Consider the following 19,584-nt stretch of genomic DNA (forward strand, 5'->3'; position numbering starts at 1 on the left):
TTCATATACAAATGAGTCATGTTAGACAAGTAGGTTCAGAAGCAAGTTAACACAGTCAGTAGGGAGTGTCTGCTTTCCGCATTGATGTAGGTCTGACAGGTTAAACTCATTGAGGTCACTGAACATTGAAGAAAGATCTGGGGAACTGCATTCCATATCTGAGGACGGATAAGCTTGAGTTCCTGCAACATTGTTGTAGGGTCTGGAAGACATTTCAAATGTCATTCCATTTCATCCCAGACATCATCCTCAGCGCCTGTAGACATGTATCCTCCATCAGATAGGTGAAGAAGAAACATGACTTATCAGTGAAGAGGACCCACTGACCTACTGTCAGCCACAAAAGTTTTCTGCATAACTGGAGATGTCAATGTTATGTCATCAGGATGGGTCTTATGACTGGGCGCCTCTCACACATGACATGACTATCCTTTGCAGACAAGCCTCTGTTGCCAGGGATGGTACAGACTGTGAGAGTTTTTATTAGAAACCTGTGTCAAAGATGTGTGATTTTAATCCTTGTCTTGGTGAGAGGTTGTCACGGTTGACATGGTTGTTCTTTTGATACCTTCTACTCACTTGCCATTAGGTGTTACTGTGGATGTTGAGTTTACGTGATTCAAGGTACCAGATTCAGATTCCAATGGCTCTCAATATGTCATTTTTTCTAAGATGCAGCATAATCATTACGTAAACTTTTTAGAATAGTCCAAGGCATGGAGTTCTGAAACTCTTGCTGCTGTCGCCATGGCTAGGAGGAAGGAAGTTTTGGGGTTTTTGGAGAAAGGTGGCCTTAGCTGGGAGATTGTTAGGTTCCGTTAAAAGTGCCTATAGTACCACGGAAAGATTCCACTTGGGGAAGATACGAGGTGTGTGAACAACTTGTGGTAAAAATGTTTTCATTAGTCTGTTTAGAATGGGATGGTTTCCGTCATGCTGTAGAATAGAGTGAAGGGCAGGTCTGTAACCTTCTATCGTCCTATGTTGGAATTTATTGTCCTGACGTAGATGTATTAGAAAATCCCCTACCCTTGGGATAGATACAGCATTAGTTACAATCCTTTGTCATCTTCTCCACTGGACAAACTTGTCCCATCTGTTGTCATATAAAAGTGAGGATGAAGGTCTCCATGATCTTGCCGCAGCTTCAAAGGCAAGCTCAGAGTATCTTCTGCATGATAATTTCAAGGCAGTTAGATATGGGCTGGGCAGATTGTCGAACTTGGGTTGTCATAGCAGATCTCGACGGAGACGTAACTGGATAGGTTCTTCCATAAGAAGACATAATAATCTGGTGAACCTTGCCCTGCTGGGCCAAATTGGTGCTTTCAGGATTATCATACAATGTGGATGACCTTGTCTAGGAGAGACAAAGGTGGGAATGCGTGAGCAAATAGACCCATCCAGTCAATCGATAGTGCGTCGATCTGGTGAGCTCTTGGGTCAGGAACTGGTCTGACATAGAACCTAAAGTTGGTGATCCAGGCAGGTGGCAAAGAGATCTATGTGAGGTGTGAGATTGTCCATATGAGCTCGTTATCCCGAATCTGACGCGTCTGTGAATAGATGGTGTTCGGGCGTCGGATAAGCAATGCAGATCTTGCTGGCCTGACTTGATGGTGATTGAATCATCGTGATAGTCTTGACGAATCGAACCTCTGGTGGGCATTGATATCTTTTGATTAGTTGGAATCTTGCTCCAATGTATTTGATGTCTTGAACAGGAGTGGTCTCTGATTTGGAAGGATTGATTAGGAAGTCTAGGTATGTCATAAGTTGGGCAAAGAATATCATGTTCTGGTGTAGCTGAGCTTCCTCTAGGTCTCGTCCAGGTATCCATGGATTCGAACTAGCTGGAGATGGGCAAACCTGTTGACTGGCGCTATAATCCTGGTAAATAGCCAAGGGGCTATCGATATCCCAAATGGTAAGACCTGGAACTACTAACGTCGACCATTCATAGGGCGACAATTTTTTTATTTCTTGGTTTACGGATGCGCCGCTCTTTCAAAGTCCAAATGTTAAAAAAAGAAAAAAATTAAAATTACCCTTTTTTTATTACCGCCGATCTTTTTGACAAAAAGTTCAAACAAAAAAAGATTTCATTTCCTCGTTGAGCGTAAAGCAAAGGGAAGTCACTCTGATATTTCTTGCTGGGATCCTTCTCTAATAACATCAAAGCTTGTCAACGCAAAGCGCAGTGGTGACCAGTTTAACCATTTCAACACTGTTGGCTGTTCAAAGCCACAAGTCACACCGCACGGTAGACCGTCCAAGTCACGTCAAAATAGTTTATAATTATATTAACCTACTTGTCATATCATTCATTTATTAAATCTATCACATTTCACAATGTCTGAAATACGTATTCCATTTGATTTTATCATTTTTTTATCTGTAGATTAAAAATGTATTCACTAGACACTATTTCCCGCAATGTTATTGAAAATAAAATTCTCGGACACACTTCGACAACGGGTCCTCATCGAACATGTCAAACAGCAAAATAAAGAAGTTTCACGTGCTGAAACGTCTTTATTTACAAAGTAATAAAATCATCAAAAATATATCTATAAAAGTTGCCAAAGTGACATCTTAGTTATTATTCGGCTCGGACACGATGTCTTAATGCCAAAATATATGCATAAGAAATCTTTGTCAGAGCTCGTAACCTAGCTCTATGCATCCATAAAGTTCCACATTTTTAACATAGATCGCGGTATCATGCTTAAACGTTAAGAATAACATGATTTAACCCAAACCTTTCGCCAAAGTCTGATAATTACCGTTGCTGTAATTTGATTGGCTGCCAATCACGAACCTTGTAGCAGATTTTGTCGGTGAAACAATGTAATTTTTTTTAATGTATACTGACATGGCAGCCTTCGATGTATGTGTTATTCATACGAAGCTTTGAAAACGGAGGTATTTCCTCATATAAGTGAGTGGACAGCCACTATCATCGGGAAATGGGTGATGACAGATATTATTTGTAATTCTTTTTAAAATAATGTTCCAACAACGTAGACAAATGAAAATAAAAAAGAAATTGGTAAGTGGATTTTATAAATTCTTATATTTGCCGAAAAAATCGTTAAATTTGCGCTTCATTGGTCCTTAATCTGGACGTTATGAATGTTTTAGCTTACATTATTTTTATTCAAAACGAACTTTATTTAGTTGTTAATGAATTTTTTAAATAATGTACGTAATACACAAAGATCTAACTTTCATATTTATAAACAATAGGATTAATTAGACCTTTCAAATAGTGTATGGCCAAACATGTAGTAGCAAAGATGTTAATTTCAGCAGATAATTTCCTTGATAAATATTGGCTTCATCTATCACACAAGAGTCTCTGGGAACTTGCATGTGTCACAGCATTTATCTTCTGGTTGGCTGGTGTTGAAAGAGTTAAATGTTGCCCATGCTGCCAAAATAGCAGCGTCTTTCATGCATTTCCACCCATGACATGAATATTGTTATGTTGCCATTTGTGCACAAACTGAGTGCCAGTGATATAATAAAATGTTCTTGAGTTATTTTACTTTTGTTACGCCAGGATATTTTTTTTCATACCTACCTAACTTTTTAGGACAAAATTCAAGTAAAAAAGAGAGGCTTTTTTTTCTTTTTTTTTAAATTGGCCTGCCTCACTTTTGAAATGAGTTGAGAAATTTGCGTGACACTGGGTTTGTCAGGACTTGAAGATAGACATCCTGTAGATCGAAGCTGATAAGCCAGTCTCCTGTCTTCAACGTTGACCGTAACTTCCATATGGATTCCATCTGGAATTTTGTGATCAGTCCTAATAGTCATATGCCTGTCTCCGGTTATGCCTTCATAAGATGTCTGTAATGGTGGAATGATGTGTCTGATTCCGGCCATTCTTGACGAGTCTAAGTTCTTATATTAGTCACGTTCTGCTGAAGGTAATTTTGTGAAAGTGTAAGTGATTAAACCATCGGAGGTTTTTGATCACGTGGGTGACAAGAGAGTGTCGCGAGAGGATGAAGTTAAAAGACCTCGTGCCTCATCCCACCCACCCAAAGATGTATTTTACCAAGTTCGAAGATCTCCCTAACTAACATCCGGCGGCGTTAGGCATTGCCGATCGTCGTAAAAACGACGTTCCCCCTCTGCCGCGTCACCCCTTTAACTTAAATGAGTTCACGGACAAGCTAACTAATTCAATGTCTGTTATGATTGACAATCGAATGCAATCTATGGCTCAAGAAATATCAGAGCTAAAAGATTCTGTGTCTCAAACCCGGCATGGCCAATTTAGGGTTGATATTGAATTTAGACAAAGATCTAAAGCTGTTTATGAGAGCACACCCTCATATCAGAAATACACAAGGCTACGCTAAATCAGATTATGAGGACAATAGGAGAGTCATTCATAGAGACAGAGAGTATCAGAGATTATCTCTCTACCATGAACATCATAGGGCGCACCGTGAATCACGGACTAGGCATAGAGATAAACATCAATCTCTCTCTAGCTCTTATGACAAAACATCTGACATAGACCGTGCATATCAGCATAGAAAACCTAGGCGTTCGCCTTCCCATACGGTATCTAAATCCAGATCAAGGGACAGAAAAAGTGAGACAAGGATTACGTCACCTTCCTCCACTTACAGAACACGTGACTCCTACTCAGCTTATAGTAGGTCCGACAGTCGGGATTACGCACCCCCCAGCCATTCGTCTCACCCCCAGCGCAATCAGAATAGGGGGTGCGGGTCTTTAGGTCTTACTGACTTTTCAAGCTATGGGAACACTACTATTGATGATGAATTCAGACCTAACAATTATTCTCTTAAAGACATCGTTGCTGAACTTTATGAGCTAATGCCGTCATTAAAATCAGAAAAGGATAAGACTTCTAAACCCTTGTTAGAACGTGCAGGGTATGAGGAGCCCGGCAGGTCTGGGTGTGGGATGGAGTACAGAGGCGATGACTTTGTCGACGAGATTGGCTGGATAATTGTTGAGGTGGGTGAAGACTCAACACCTACCAATGTTATCCCACTCATGTATGCAATTGTTGTTACTGTTAATCCTCTACTGTTAATCCTCCACCTACTATATATATCCTCCACAAGATCAGATATCAGAACTCCATTGGTGGCTAAATCGTCAAAATGTCATGCCAGCCACACTATTCGTCAGTAAAAATCGCCACAGACAACTCAACCGTGGTCGCTTATATTCAGCACCTAGGAGAGACAAGATCCCTATCTTTACTGAAGGAGGTTACACGTTTATATGCCTTGGTAGACTCTTAGCAGATTACCTATCCCAACGGAACAAGATAGTACCCACGGAATGGTCACTACATCCCGAGGTGTTCAGGTGGATAACCAACCCATCTATGGGATACTCCGAACCTAGATCTTTTTGCCACAAGTCTCAACAACAAATTACCAGTCTACGTCAGCCCAGTACCAGATCCACTAGCACTCCAGGTCAATGCACTCTCCATGGAATGGAAGGGGATGTTCGCGTACGCATTTCCCCCTTGGGTTTTCCAAGACAAAGTACTGAAGAAAATAGAGGAAACAGACTGCGTCATTATCCTCATAGCCCCGGCATGGCCGAACAGAACTTGGTTTCCGAGATTACTACAACTACTGATAGAATTACCTCTGAAACTCCCAGTACGTCACAATCTATTGAGACAACCAAAGACTGACATATTCACGCATGGAAGTTATCTCGAGTAAAATGCAAGCCGCCGGTTATTCTAAATCAGCTGCACAAAGAGTGGCTAGCTCATGGAGACCAGCTTCATCTGCCCTTTACAATAACAGATGGGACAAGTTCGTCGTGTGGAGAATGGGAAAGCAGTTAGACGGAAAAATTACGATACCTTTAGTGGCTGAATTCTTGCTATATCTCAGAAACGACAAGAAATTACGACACGGCACTATCGAAGGATATAGGTCAGCCTTAGCATCGGTATTAAAACACGATGACCTATCTATAGGTACACACCCTGTACTAAATCGGCTAATGAAGACTTTAGCTCTGGAAGACATCAAAGTACCTCGTACTTTCCCTAAATGGGATCTGTCCATAGTATTATCAGCATTAATGAAAGCACCATATGAACCCATGAGTAGTGCATCATTATCATTAGTTTCCAAGAAAACTGCATTTCTCTTAGCCATGGATGCGGCGGCTCGCGTGTCTGAATTACACGCTATTGACATCTCAACTGTATCCGACCGCCTCCGTGGTCTTGTGGTAGAGCGTCCGCCCGGAGAGCGGAAGGTCCAGGGTTCGATCCCGGGCCGCGTCATACAAAAAGACGTTAAAAGATTGTACTTGTTGTTACCCTGTCTGGCGCTCGGCATTAAGGGGCTAAAACAAGGACTGGTCGGCTCGGAGTCAGTATACTGTGTCTGAGTGGGGTATTCATGTTAAACTGCGGCATGGTATCTCAGTGAGCTAGCACTATAAATCGGCATCAGTCCGGACTAGTACAAGCAGCCACACACACACATACACGTGCATGCACGTCGCTATATAAGTGCAATAATCTTGGACGCGACGTTAAACTCAATTTCACCTCACCTCAACTGTATCCCATACCCAGGAATGGAAATCAGTGTCGTTCAGATCGCTCCCAGAATTTATTGCCAAAAACCAGTCGTCAGCCTTTGGCCCACTCGGACTCAGACAATATACAATTCCAGCCTTGAGTAAAAGTGTGGACTTCCCGGACAGATTACTTTGTCCCATAAGAGCATTGAGATATTTCATTCACCCCACAGGAAGCAGAGAAAACGATTATTTATCTCTTGCAAGCCCTTATCAGAAAAGGACATCACTAAGGGCACTGTAGCGGGATGGCTAAAATCAGTAATCTCAGAAAGTTATAAACTGGCACAAGTCTCCACTCCGATTTTGGGAAACTACAGGCCTCACGAAATCAGAGCCCTCGCCACAAGTCTAGCCACATGGAACACAGTATACATCGAACAAGTCGTGGCAAGTTGCCAGTGGAAGTCCCACAACACTTTCTCAAACTTTTACTTACGAGACATACAGACCGATCTGGATGGACTATACACTCTGGGACCACTGGTGGCAGCCCAGGTGATAGTCGCCAAGTAACCTTGTTCCCCTCCCGGTCCAAGTACCTCATGAACTCAGGGTAAGTTGACCTTTCTTACTGTGCAAAGCTCAGGGCAGGCAACACTGAAATCATAGATCGTAGGATTAAGTGATATACAGTAGCCAAATATGATTGCTATCACCGGAAGTGACGTCATAGGAGACAACCCACCGGTCTAACCTCAGGATACGTTAATACCACTATCCAAAAAAGGGAATAACGGTAAATTACGTCATTGTGATATGGAAATGGAAGACACATACCATCATCACATGACGTCATCAACGAAAGTGACGTCACAGATGACTCATCACATGGAATGACGTCATTATATGTCTAAATATCACAAGGGAGTATATATTATATAACCTTCATATGACGAAATTTGAAAATTATATATGTCTAGTCTTGTAAGTAGACCATTAGACACCGCCGTTTACCCCTTTTTGGGGCATATAATCCTTAAGTTTTACCACTTCACTAGCCAAATATCTAAGGGATGCTAGATACCAGAACCCACCGGTCCCTCTGGTGTATACTGGCAATGATGTGATAGAGGTGTAGTATTTTGCAAGAATTATCAAACAATAGTTATCATTGTGAATAATTCTAAGAAATACCACCTCTATCACATCAGGAATAATCCCTCCCATCTCCCCAAATATCTGCATCTAGTTGATGAGAATAATGGGTTGAAAAGAAGTGACTAGATTCCCGCCTTGCGCATGTGCAGTAGCGTACATGGCAAGTGATAGGGTTTTCCTCACACCTATGGTGGTATTTCTTAGAATTATTCACAATGATAACTATTGTTTGATGTTTAAATCAAACAAGGCTTGTGTAGATTCTTGGAACTCAGTTTCAACAAATTCAGGAGGCAGGGAACCTGTTAACAGTTAACAGTCTTCGTCAAACAATAATCTTCTCTTTGCAATTGGACACAGTAGCTCTGAGTGCCCAAGTCATGAACCATCCTAGGGATGTTGGGCGGGGCCTGGTCCCCAGTGAATTATTTTCAGATGTAGTCCAACCTTAACCATATCCTTCATTCTTCCTTCATTCTTCATTTATGCACACAGATATCAGCCCCCATCACGTGATTTGTAGTATTTTGTTTATTTTGTCAGGGGTCATCGAGTGTGCATCAGCTCTGCTCAGTCATCTATCGTTAAATAAGCCGAGTGATTCAATATTTTTTATTTCATTTTTTTCTTAATTCAAGTGGCTAAAATGATTAAAAACAGGAACTAATATACATATACTATTTTTTCAATTGGGTATATTATGTTGGTGCTAAACACATCCAATGTCACCGGAGTTAGGGTAGGTTTTACCGAACTCAATCCTTAGCCCTTGGATCCCCTTTACGATCTTTAGGGTTAGGTACCCATTTAGTGGCAATCATAGATTCTATAGCAGCTCCTAATATTCTTCATACAGAAACGTCAAGAAAGTAGGATGAAATGGTTTAGCGTCGAATATTTTGGCTACTGGAAACTGTCCGTCCGTCCGTCCGTCCGTCTGTCACATTTCGTTTCCGTAGCAGATCTTGAAAACTGTACCATATTTATTCACCAAACTTGTCACATAGATAGGTCTAGTGGTGAACTGGTACCTTTTGATAGTTTGGGATTTTAAAAAAAATTATTTTTTGAGTTTCCATAGCAACGACTTTGATTTAGACTGACACTGGCGGTAGTCCTCGTTTCCGGAGCAGATCTTGAAAACCGTACCATATTTATTCACCAAACTTGGCACATAGATAGGACTAGTGGTGAACTGGTGCTTTTTGATAGTTTGGGATTTTTGAAGAAATTATTTTTCAAGTTTCCATGGCAACGACTTTGGCTTAGACTGAAAATGGCGGTTGATCTTGAAAAATGTACCATATTTCTTCGTCATACTTGACACATAGATAGGTCTAGTGGTGAACTGGTGCCTTTTGATAGTTTGGGATTTTTAAAAACAATATTTTTTTAGTTTCCATGGCAACGACTTTGACTTAGATGGAAACTGGCGGTTGTCCTCGTTTCCGGAGCAAATCTTGAAAACAGAACCATATTTCTTCACCAAACTTGGCACATAGATAGGTCTAGTGGTGAACTGGTGCCTTTTGATAGTTTGGGATTTAAAAAAAATAATTTTTTGAGTTTCCATAGCAACAACTTTGATTTAGACTGAAAATGGCGGTAGTCCTCGTTTCCGGAGCAGATCTTGAAAACCGTACCATATTTCTTCACCAAACTTGGCACATAATGTCATCTCGCAGTATTGAATACATTTCCATTCTTGTTGGTAAGTTCTGCATTGCTTGTGTGTATGTTCTTCCAAAAGTGTCATGGACACATTTGTTGCATTCATTGACTAACTTTGTGCAGAGACACAACTTATTATAAATACAACAGTGTAACTGATCTTAAACCTACTCAACTTTATAAACACTACCTCCTATCCTGTATATTCTTGTCAACCATACTCTGTACTCCACTTGCTTGATAACGGTGTTAGAACCTACACCGAAATCATCGATCCTAATTGTAATAAAAAAGTTTTTTGTCCATTTGTCTCATCCTTACTCATTCCAAATACTGTTACATATTCTATCATAAACTGCAGATGGGAAACAACACCAGTAATAACTTTTAACAAATTAGGCCATTTACACAAAAAGCCCAGTCAACATAGTTCACAGGAGCTAATGCATTGCCCACAACTAGACATGTCATATTGGCAGGGGATATGAGTATTTCATGCTTGTTCAGTAATGATTCAGAAGCTGACTCAACCTTGTTGCGTCACTAGCCATGCTTATGCCTACCTCGTTCCTGAGTATGATCCACATTATCTTTACAGTGTTCCCTACCACACTTTTCTGTCACAAAAATCATTGACGAATTATTAAATACCATGTTCATTCATGCGTACCCGTGAGTTTGACGACTGGAACCATTTTCAGTTAGTGCCATATTGGCTCATTCCTCACCACTCGGTATCTTGTAGCTTATGGAATGTGACGAGTGTGCCAAACGGCATAGGGATCGCTTGTAAATGTCCGTAGACTGAAGTTAAGAGTCACCATGCACACCTATAACCTTCGGAAGTCTCCATCTTCTATTAAACCCTTAACATTCTGTTAGCTCCAGTGATCAGTTTAAGTTATTACGCAATGTAGGCCTACTGGTGCTTATGTCATAAACAATTGTGAAGTTCATTCCTTATTGTTTAATAGTGTAATCCACTAGTGTAATACGATGTCTTCTAAATACATACCTGCCTGAACATAATTGGTAAATTACATCCTTCTGAAATACTGTCACTTCCTGTGTTTGGTGTTTAATCTTATTCTTCTCGCTCAAACTTTTAGCGTTTTCTGCATTTCCTGTAATGAAATTGACAAAATAATGTTACAAGATCTGCGATTAGCTTACATTTCTATTTCTGTTTTCTGACCATGTATGAGTCTCATCAGGCCATAACTGAATAAGGGACATGTATGTCAGACTTACATGTCTGTTATTCAGTTATGGCCTGATGAGACTCGTACGTGCGCTAGCCAATTAAAACTGTGTTCAATCTTACTCCACTTATTTAATTATTACTGTATATATATATATATAGTGAAAAACATAAGATATATGGATTAAGAATGAACAAGATGTCATTGTCTCTGCTGAACACAAAAAGATATGAAGTTGATGAACTCCTGCTACAACTCATAATAATAACAACGCGTGGTGGTCTTACGTTGTTTAATGAATAATTTGCATACTCGTATATGCAAGGGGTCGTCGTATGGTTCTCAGTAGGAAGTGACAACTTGGAGATGACGGCTTGCGGTATATACAGTTCTACATTATACATGTAGATATATACATACAAAAGACACTATGTGCCAGGTCAGCACATAGTGGTAGTGGTTGTTGTCTAGGTGCCCCGGAGCACCCGGCCTAACCCTAGCTAGGCTAAGGGTAAAGCCTTTCTTTTTTCCTCTTTTCAATCTCTCTGGACCAAAGCTTATATGGCCAAGGTCACCTGACATTTAGTAAGTAATAAATATAAATGTAAACAGTAATTCATCAGCAGGATGGCAGACGGTCGATGTACACAAAAATGGGGATTAACAATTAGGATTAGCATCTTATAAATAACAGCAATTAAGTGTTTCAAGGCATATAGATGTCATGGCTCCAGGGAAATGAGCCTTTGCAATTAAATGTTCTTCAGACAATGGGTATCGTAAATCAGTCGCTATGACAATAATATACCCATACCTAATGGAGTTCATCAAGCTCACCTCATTTTGTGTTCAGCAGAAATAATGGCATCTTGTTCATTCTTTATTTGAGAATATTTGAAGGAATTTCAAATGAATATTTGTTATTTCTTAAAAAGACCATGCTTTATCAGCATTATTTGATTGGTTGTTGTTTTTTTAGCTTTTTCAATAAAATTTTCTCCAAATCCAAATATTCACATAGAGGTTTGTCAGTGAAAACATCCAAGTCACAACAACTTTTGCGTTTGACTATACAAACAATAATGATGTTTGGTTATTTGCATTTCTTCATATTTATGCTGACATGAACCAAATGTTTTTGTTGTCATTTTTAGCTAAGGTGAAGTGAATTTTTATGAACATGTAGCCACAGTGTTGTTGCACTAGTTGTTTTCTATATTGCAGACATCAAAGTGAGGAGGGATGGGTCCCAGCTGCTTACCTCTGTAAAATAAACAACAATGATCCAATTGGTGAAGTGGAGATAATAGGCAAATTGTCAAATATCAGCAAACTCATACAAACTGAAGATGGAATATCTTTGAATGATGGACACACAGCTGAGGTGATATCAGGGGGTCCAAAACAGGGGATCTACAGTGAAGTTAAAAAGACCAGATCTCTAAAAACAGGTGGGAGTCTCAGACCACCACCACCACGCCCAAACTCTGTTGAGGTAAGTATGTTAACCACTGCATCCATGTATTCCCCTCCAGTCACAATACAACGGCATGGTAACTGGCATGCTTTAATTCACTTCCTTCTATGCAATACACTAATAACTTGCATGTATGCTTTACCACTTACCATGACATGCCCTCTTTTTTCTTATTCTTTTGTTCATTAGTTGTGAAAGTGCAAAAAATTTAAGAAGTCCATCAAGTGCATTTGCTGTTCATCTCTCTAAATGTCTGAATTGAAAGACAGAACAGTAATTCAAAAACTAAACTGGTATTCTAGATCACATGCTTTGTGTACCCCACTGACAAGTGTAAATTTGCACGGCTCCCATGGCCGTATCTGATCTAGACTACCAGTTGTCGGACTTTCATTTTTGTGGAAGCCTCGGTGGCTGAATGGGTTAGATCACTAACTGTGCTGGTGATTAGGTGACATCCTCAATTCTAGAAACCCACATCGACAATGTCATATATTCCTGAATGGTCACCTTCAGACTACTCATGTGGTGCGACTGTATCTGGTTCCTGGATGTTGTATTAACTGGTATTATCCATGACTATGATACTGAGGTTGTTTGAAATGGGCAATGGTTGATGTTCCAACCATATCTCCTCCTGTAATTTCCTTTTACCTAAAAAACTAGCACACATCCATCAATACACCCCAGATCATGAGTTGTGGCGTGCAAAACAATGACAATATTGCCTTTACCTGATGGTACCGTGGGTGCTTTTTGTCCATCCTCCAATAGCCACATGTGGTCAGTTGAATGATTCATCAAGGTAAATGATATGGAAGCCCTGGATGTGATAGTTATGAATGGTGTGGAGATAATGTGACCTCATAGACATGATGGAATATTTCCCCCTGAAAATTGGGGGGTACTTTCTGCTAATAAAGCTTGTACACTTTACACCTAGTCACCCTGTGTCAAATATCCTTTTATGTCCCGGTTTTGTTTTTGATACCCCCTATACCTTTTTAGTTTTATTTATCATACTGCAAACTTGATGGAATGAATTGAAAACCCCATAGCTTGGGCAGTTCGGTAATTCACCCTATCTAAATTACTAAATGGTTTCCCATATCGATCTATATGCATTTCCTAGTGTATACGGTGGAATGCACATATGCTACCAGGACTGGCCCTTCTGTTCATCTGTGCGGCACTCCCAAAGGAGTTAGAAGCTTGACCATAACATGCAAACGGCTGTTATCCCCACTCTATAATAAACAGATACATTGTATACATTTGTTTGTTATGAAGAGAATAATACCTTTAATCTTCAGATCTTTATGCTGCATTTGTATCTAGAGAAATACATGTTCATGCTGTCAGATTTGCCATCCACCCATTTTCAATGCTGACAGAGTCAAAATTACAAAATATTTGGTGTATTATATACATGTACAGTGCAAATGTATATTTTGTCATGATTGCATAAATATCCAGGTGAGCGATACAGGCCCTATAGGCTTCTTGGTTATTTTTGAAGATGCACATCTAGCATTTTCTCCATGTGATTTTTTGTGTGTTGATGAGGTGTTTTCGTAAGACTGCATTATTATCATTATAACAGAGTCACATGCGCATATTTCTATAATTCGTTTTAGACTGCCATCACTGGACTTAGAATAAATCCAAACTTGCTGTTTTCATTTGAATTTTCCTCCTGTAAAATTGTCGATAGCACTCCTTGTGACCGAAATACTTCAAACCACAGGTAGGTCGATCAGTAGTTGTTTGATATTTCAATAACAACAGTCTGTGAAAAATTCTATCCTTTTTCATCAGGGAAAGAGCATTTTTCTAGCATTTCTGACAGTCCTTTATACGTATCTCCCTTGGTCACTTGTTCTGATCAACCACTCCTTGGTTCTGGGAATGATGTAGCTCTCTCAAAAGTACAAGTCAGCTTGGTTGCTCAAGTCTATTTATTTATGAAGGAATTGTACATAAATATACACGCAAGGTCCTCAGATGGTTTCTTGTAGCCTGACTTATTCATTTACAACACCTAAGAGATGCATCGAAGAGTCTGATAGTACTTCTTATCAACTCTTAACGTTTTCTGATCTGGACGTCCAATATACAGTGAACCTCTCTGTTCAGCCGTGAGTTTCCAAATCCCCGCACCACACCCGGACAGCTAACAAGATACTATCGATGATAATTTTAGCTCCTCCCACCAAAATAATGTTTAAAGTCATATAAAATGACTCATACGCTTATTTCAATAGAAGCTAATTTCCATTTCCCCAAGTGACAGATTCAGTTTATGCTGTCAAACTCTTCTTGTCTAAAATAACTCTTCATCCTGCTAATTCCCTTTTACTGATGAGAAGTTGTCACTAAGAGAAAAGAGTCAATAACCTCCTCCCAGTACATTCACCCTTCCCATGTCCATTTCATATTTTAACCTAGAACTTGATAGAATTTCATAAACGACATATTAAGTTAACCTTTTTCCAAAATACCCTGGTTATAGTTCCTCACACACCAAGCTCTCATGCCATGAATTTGAAATTCTGTTGAAAGTGGCAATCAGCCAAACTCACTCATAATCTGAACTCACTTCACAATAGCCACGGCCTTTATGTACTGAGGCAAAACTTGAACATTTACCAGTAGACCCAGGTGCAAACATCTTCAGTGCTGTCATGGTTACCATAAGCATGTACATGTCACTGATATTGTACTTCGTTTCAGACCAAGACTGTCATAGTTTGTGATGTCAACATCCAAGAACAACCAGATAGTTACATAACTGTGGCTGATTTTCAAGACAGTGTTGGAGATGGTATCAGCTTCAGTGCAGGCAGGATTGTTACTGTGAGTTTACCCATATCTTTTTTGCTCACCAGGATTGAAGGTCCTCATGATACAGGAGAAAATAATTTGAAGCAGAATAATAATGAAAGTTTTGAAAATGATAATCGATGCTTGCTAATAAATGTGCCGACAAGGATATTCTTGGTAAAAAGTATGGGAAACCCCTTACATCTCTGAGCTTTTTTTTATTTTAAAGAGATGATATATACTGTAAATCTGGAAAGTAGAGCAAGCAGGAAAGAACAGCAAAAACTGTGAGTGACACACACTCGCAATTGTTTCATGAAGCATATATTCCTGCAGACCAACAACAAACAATAGAAGTAAGGAAGCATATTTCCTGAATTCACTGCAACAAGTTGTCAAACCAGCCTACATGATAAAACAAATAATACCTCACATCCTGTGTTTCCCTCCCATTAGTAAGACAGCCCAGTTGTGAGACACCTTATTAAAACAACAATGTCATACCTGGTTGCACATGATAATCAGGTAATTAACCCCTATCATGAAAATGGACTTGTCTTATTATAGACAAAAGAAATGACTCAAGATGCTTGATACCCTCTTTTACATTATTTCATTCAACATTTTAATTCATCCATCCCTTAAATCCATTGTTTTAACATATTCGCCACTTAGAGTTCAGTTAAAGTTAATATCACAGTTCACATCACAGTTCACATCGAGGTTGTCACACTGACACAACCTTAATCCATCTTCAGAAGTTTGCCAACAGCATCCAAGAACTGGAGTGGTGTCTTGACACCCTGGGATAGCTGATCCTTCAGTCTGGAAAGTCGATTGTCAATCTCCTTGTACACACGCTTTCTTGCTGGTGGAGCTGCACCTAGGTCTAACTGAGATAGCTTGGTCTTCTCAGATTTCTCAAACTTCTTGATGGTTCCACAGCAAAAGAGGGAATCTGACTTCATAATCCACCCAGTTTGTCGTTGAAATTCGTCAGCATTCGGTACATCGGGAGACTGGTTCATGGAGTCAATCCATGCATCCTGAACCTGTTGAAGAGGCAGCAGAGGCAAGGCAGCAGCTCGTCGGATCCACTGGAAGAAACACCCCGAAACACGCCGTCTGAGCTGAAGGAGGGAAATATAGCTGCAGCCTCCGGATCATGTCTCAAGACCTCGTCGTTGTAGAGGGCTGGCATAGGAGTGGTTGGTTCTTCTCTTGCTCTCCTCCTTAAGCTGCCAAGGAACTGGATTCTGCTGGTGTCTTCTGGTGGGTGGTGGTGTACAGTGAAATTTCTAACAAAATTTCCACCTGTTGTACATTTGCCAATGCAGGTCTTAACGGTACATCGCCAATGAGTACCAGTTTGTCTTACTTTGTTCTTGTAGTGGAGATATCCCTGAAAGAGGACCTGGAGAGTACCTCTTTGACTGCTAATGAACTCAACCTGCGGCAAACCTGTCATGATTGTGCATGAATTGTTCACAGACTGTTGTTCCTCTTGAGATGCTTGTAGGTGGATGACTGTTGAGGATGATGTCAGTTAGGCATTGAAGTGGGTGGTATCCATGATGACAGTTAATTTGCCTTGCCTTTGTCTGCTAGGTCAATGATGATAGGTTTCTGGGGTTTGTCTTTATTCATTGATGTAGTTTTCAAGAGAAGTAACAGCCTTCAAAACACAATAAAAGCCAAACAAAAACCACTATACACCAACCAGCAAGAACTATTTGGGACAGTGTACCACATTCTGTGTAAATGCTTATATTGGTTAAACATCAAGGACCCTCAAAACCTGAATAAAAGAACATAAAAGCTGAGTTTCCAAAGTTGACTCTTAGCTTTATCAGACCATATCCGTGACATCCCTTACAAACAACTTCAAAGATTTCAAAATCAGAAAATTCCAAGAACCAATCCACATCAAAAGGCTCATCAATCAAATGTGTTACCATCCACTCATCAAAGATTCCAATCAGTTCTAGTCTTATACTTTTGACTTCACCTGTTAGGATTGTAATCTTACATCACCTGCATTATGTACATAACTGGCTTCTCCACTCTGTTGTAGTTACTCCCCAATCTACTCAACTGTATAAGACCTGGCAGCCCAGACAGTGAATGGGACTTCTCCCAGGAAGCACTGCCTACAGTCAAACCCACAGAGAACTTTTCGGAGAATGTGAACTCCCCAACACTGCAGCCCTCTGCATTACCCAGATTGTCAGAACATCTTCTAGTAGGAAGGATCTCATTAGTCTGTTTAGAATGGGATGGTTTCCAATTGAGAGTCCGTCATGTTGAAGTACATATCCTGTAAAGACGTTAGGTTGCCTAGAAGAGACATCCACCACCTCAGAGACCTGCTGGGTTGAATTGATAGGGATTGAATCAACGTAATAGTCTTGAAGAATCGATCCTCTGGTGGACATAGATATCCCTTGTGGAGTTGGAAACACGCTCCAATGTATACAATATCTTGAACTGGAGTGGTCTCGGACTTTGAGGGATTGACTAGGAAGCCTAGGTAGGTCATAAGCTGAACCAGAAATAGCATGTTCTGGTGCAACTGAGCTTCCTCTTGGTCTGCTGCCAGGAAATCGTCCAGAGACCCATGCATTCGTACTACCTGGAGGTTGGCAAACCTGATGACTGGGGCCCTAATCCTGGTAAACACCCAAGGGGCTATTGATATCCCAAATGGTAAGACCTGGAACTTGTAGCGTCAACCATTGATTGTGAAGCGCAGGTACTTCTGTGATGATGGGTGTATTGGGACGTGAAGATAGGCGTCTTGTAGGTTGATATGCCAGGATGGGATGCCTCTTGAAATGCACTTTGGATCCATGAGCCACAACATCATGGACCCAGCGGTCGGGCGTAATCTGTTTCCAATTTTCGGTGTATGACAGAAGACGCCCTCCCACTGGCCCCGGTATGTTGAAAGACCGTAGGCGTAAATTGCAGTCCATAGACAACACCGGGTCAAAAGGGTCTATAACATCGGAATGGGTGGCAAGGAAGTCAAAACCTGTGTTCACCTCTGCCCCTGGACCTGCCTCAGCGATAGGATCCTCGTTTCTTGTAGTCGAGCTAAAGAAACGAATCCTGAGAAGACTGTTGTTTTTCGTACCTCTGACTCGGTGTTTGGAATGAACTTCTTCTTAGGTGGCTGTTTATACGACGAGTCTTTCTGATCCCAGGAACGTTCGGGGGATAGGAAGATCCATCTGCCTTGACAGCTAGGTTTATTGTCAACACCTGGAATCGTAAGGTTGTATCTTGTCTGACCTTGTCTATGACATGTCCCAATTTGCCATTGAACATCTTGGGAGCAGATATCGGTTGCGACATTATCAACCTTTTCGTTTGGTTGGAAACAGCTCTTGAACAAATCTGTGCTAGTAGTTTTTGACGCGGTACCCAGAGTAGCTGTGAAGATATCCAGACTTGGGTGGAGAGTAAGTCTTCCTGCATTCTGACTATGGTGTCTAGCAGGCTGTGGATGAGTCCGACCTGATCAGTCCTAATAATCATAGGAGTCTCTCCGGATATGCCATCATATGATGTCTGCAACGGTGGAATGATGTGCCCTGATACCGGCCACAAACCAGTTGATATATGCACAAATGTCTGGATGTCATAGACAGGTCTTTAATCCAGGAAGAAGGTAACATGACTTCAGTATTCCTCATCCAAAACTTGGTGGTTTGGAAGTGGAGATTCATGGGTTTTAAACAACTTCCGCTTCAATGCAGGTAAGGCTAGCTGTGTAGCCAGTCATCATGTCTGAGCTTGTGTAGACTTTCAGAAGCCTGATGTACCACCATAACTCGGCCATGGCAATGTTTGGTGGATATGTTGAGATGATGTAGGAGCATGACATCGTCCAAATTCCGGCATCTTTGATGGTGGATTTTCTGTCACTGGAGGTTTGAGTACAGGCATGAGGTGATATAACTCCGCAATGAGTTCCACAAAGCTGTATCCCTCTGTATAATCCCACTTTGGTGAATCGTCAGACTGATTTACCTCTTCATCTAGGTCCGATTCCGCCTCAGAATCATTATAGGTAACTCCCGGGAGGGGTGGATGTTCGTCATAACATGTTCACCATGCGGTTCATCATCTGCTGGTGTCCAGGTTTCCGCTATGAGTAAGGTCTGTACGGCTTGTGATGGTCCTCCATCAAACTGCTAGGCTGTCCCTTAATGTATTCTCTGTCTTGGTCAGTAGGCCCTAGATGGTCCCATGCAGTCTTAGCGGTCGGCTTGGGTTCCGTCAGTTGATGGTGACCATGCGGTCTGCTGGGCTACCATGGGGTCCGTGTGGTGCCCGTACGGTACGTGTCTTAGATGAGGAAGAAGGCCTTGCGGGACCCAAGCAGAGATCTAGCTTCTACCCGGCTGGTCCGTATCTGGGGTAGGCCGTATGGCTGTGGCTGTGGTCTGAACAGATCCCCAATGCAGCCTCTTGCCCGGGGGACTCTTCTTAGCAAACATTGTCTCCTTCTTTCTAATCATCTCCATCCCCTGAGATATAGCTGAGAAGTGGGACTCAAACAGTGGCTTCATCATCTTCTTCTGCTTGTTGAAGAAGAGCCGTTACAACATGTTCATAGAGAACGCAGAAGTAGATTCATTCGAAAAAGTTGTAGCCCAATGCAAGTTTTCCTGTTCCACTTTCTCCCTA

At 41.0% G+C, this 19,584-nt stretch overlaps 1 protein-coding gene across 5 annotated transcripts in view; it reads left to right on the forward strand.

Moving 5' to 3' along the window:
• The window catches only part of LOC124149999 (SH3 and PX domain-containing protein 2A-like), a 321,507-nt gene that overhangs the window by 250,132 nt on the left and 51,791 nt on the right, over nt 1–19,584 (forward strand). For all 5 annotated transcript variants that reach the window (XM_046521873.2, XM_046521871.2, XM_046521872.2 and 2 more), the window contains exons 10-11: nt 11,814–12,084; nt 14,800–14,922. In XM_046521873.2, the coding sequence (XP_046377829.1) occupies nt 11,814–12,084; nt 14,800–14,922 (394 nt within the window). The remainder of the gene's footprint in view (nt 1–11,813; nt 12,085–14,799; nt 14,923–19,584) is intronic.

This window comes from Haliotis rufescens, unplaced genomic scaffold (assembly GCF_023055435.1).
Source record: "Haliotis rufescens isolate VD_foot unplaced genomic scaffold, xgHalRufe1.0.p SCAF_12, whole genome shotgun sequence".
Taxonomy (NCBI): Eukaryota; Metazoa; Mollusca; class Gastropoda; order Lepetellida; family Haliotidae; genus Haliotis; species Haliotis rufescens.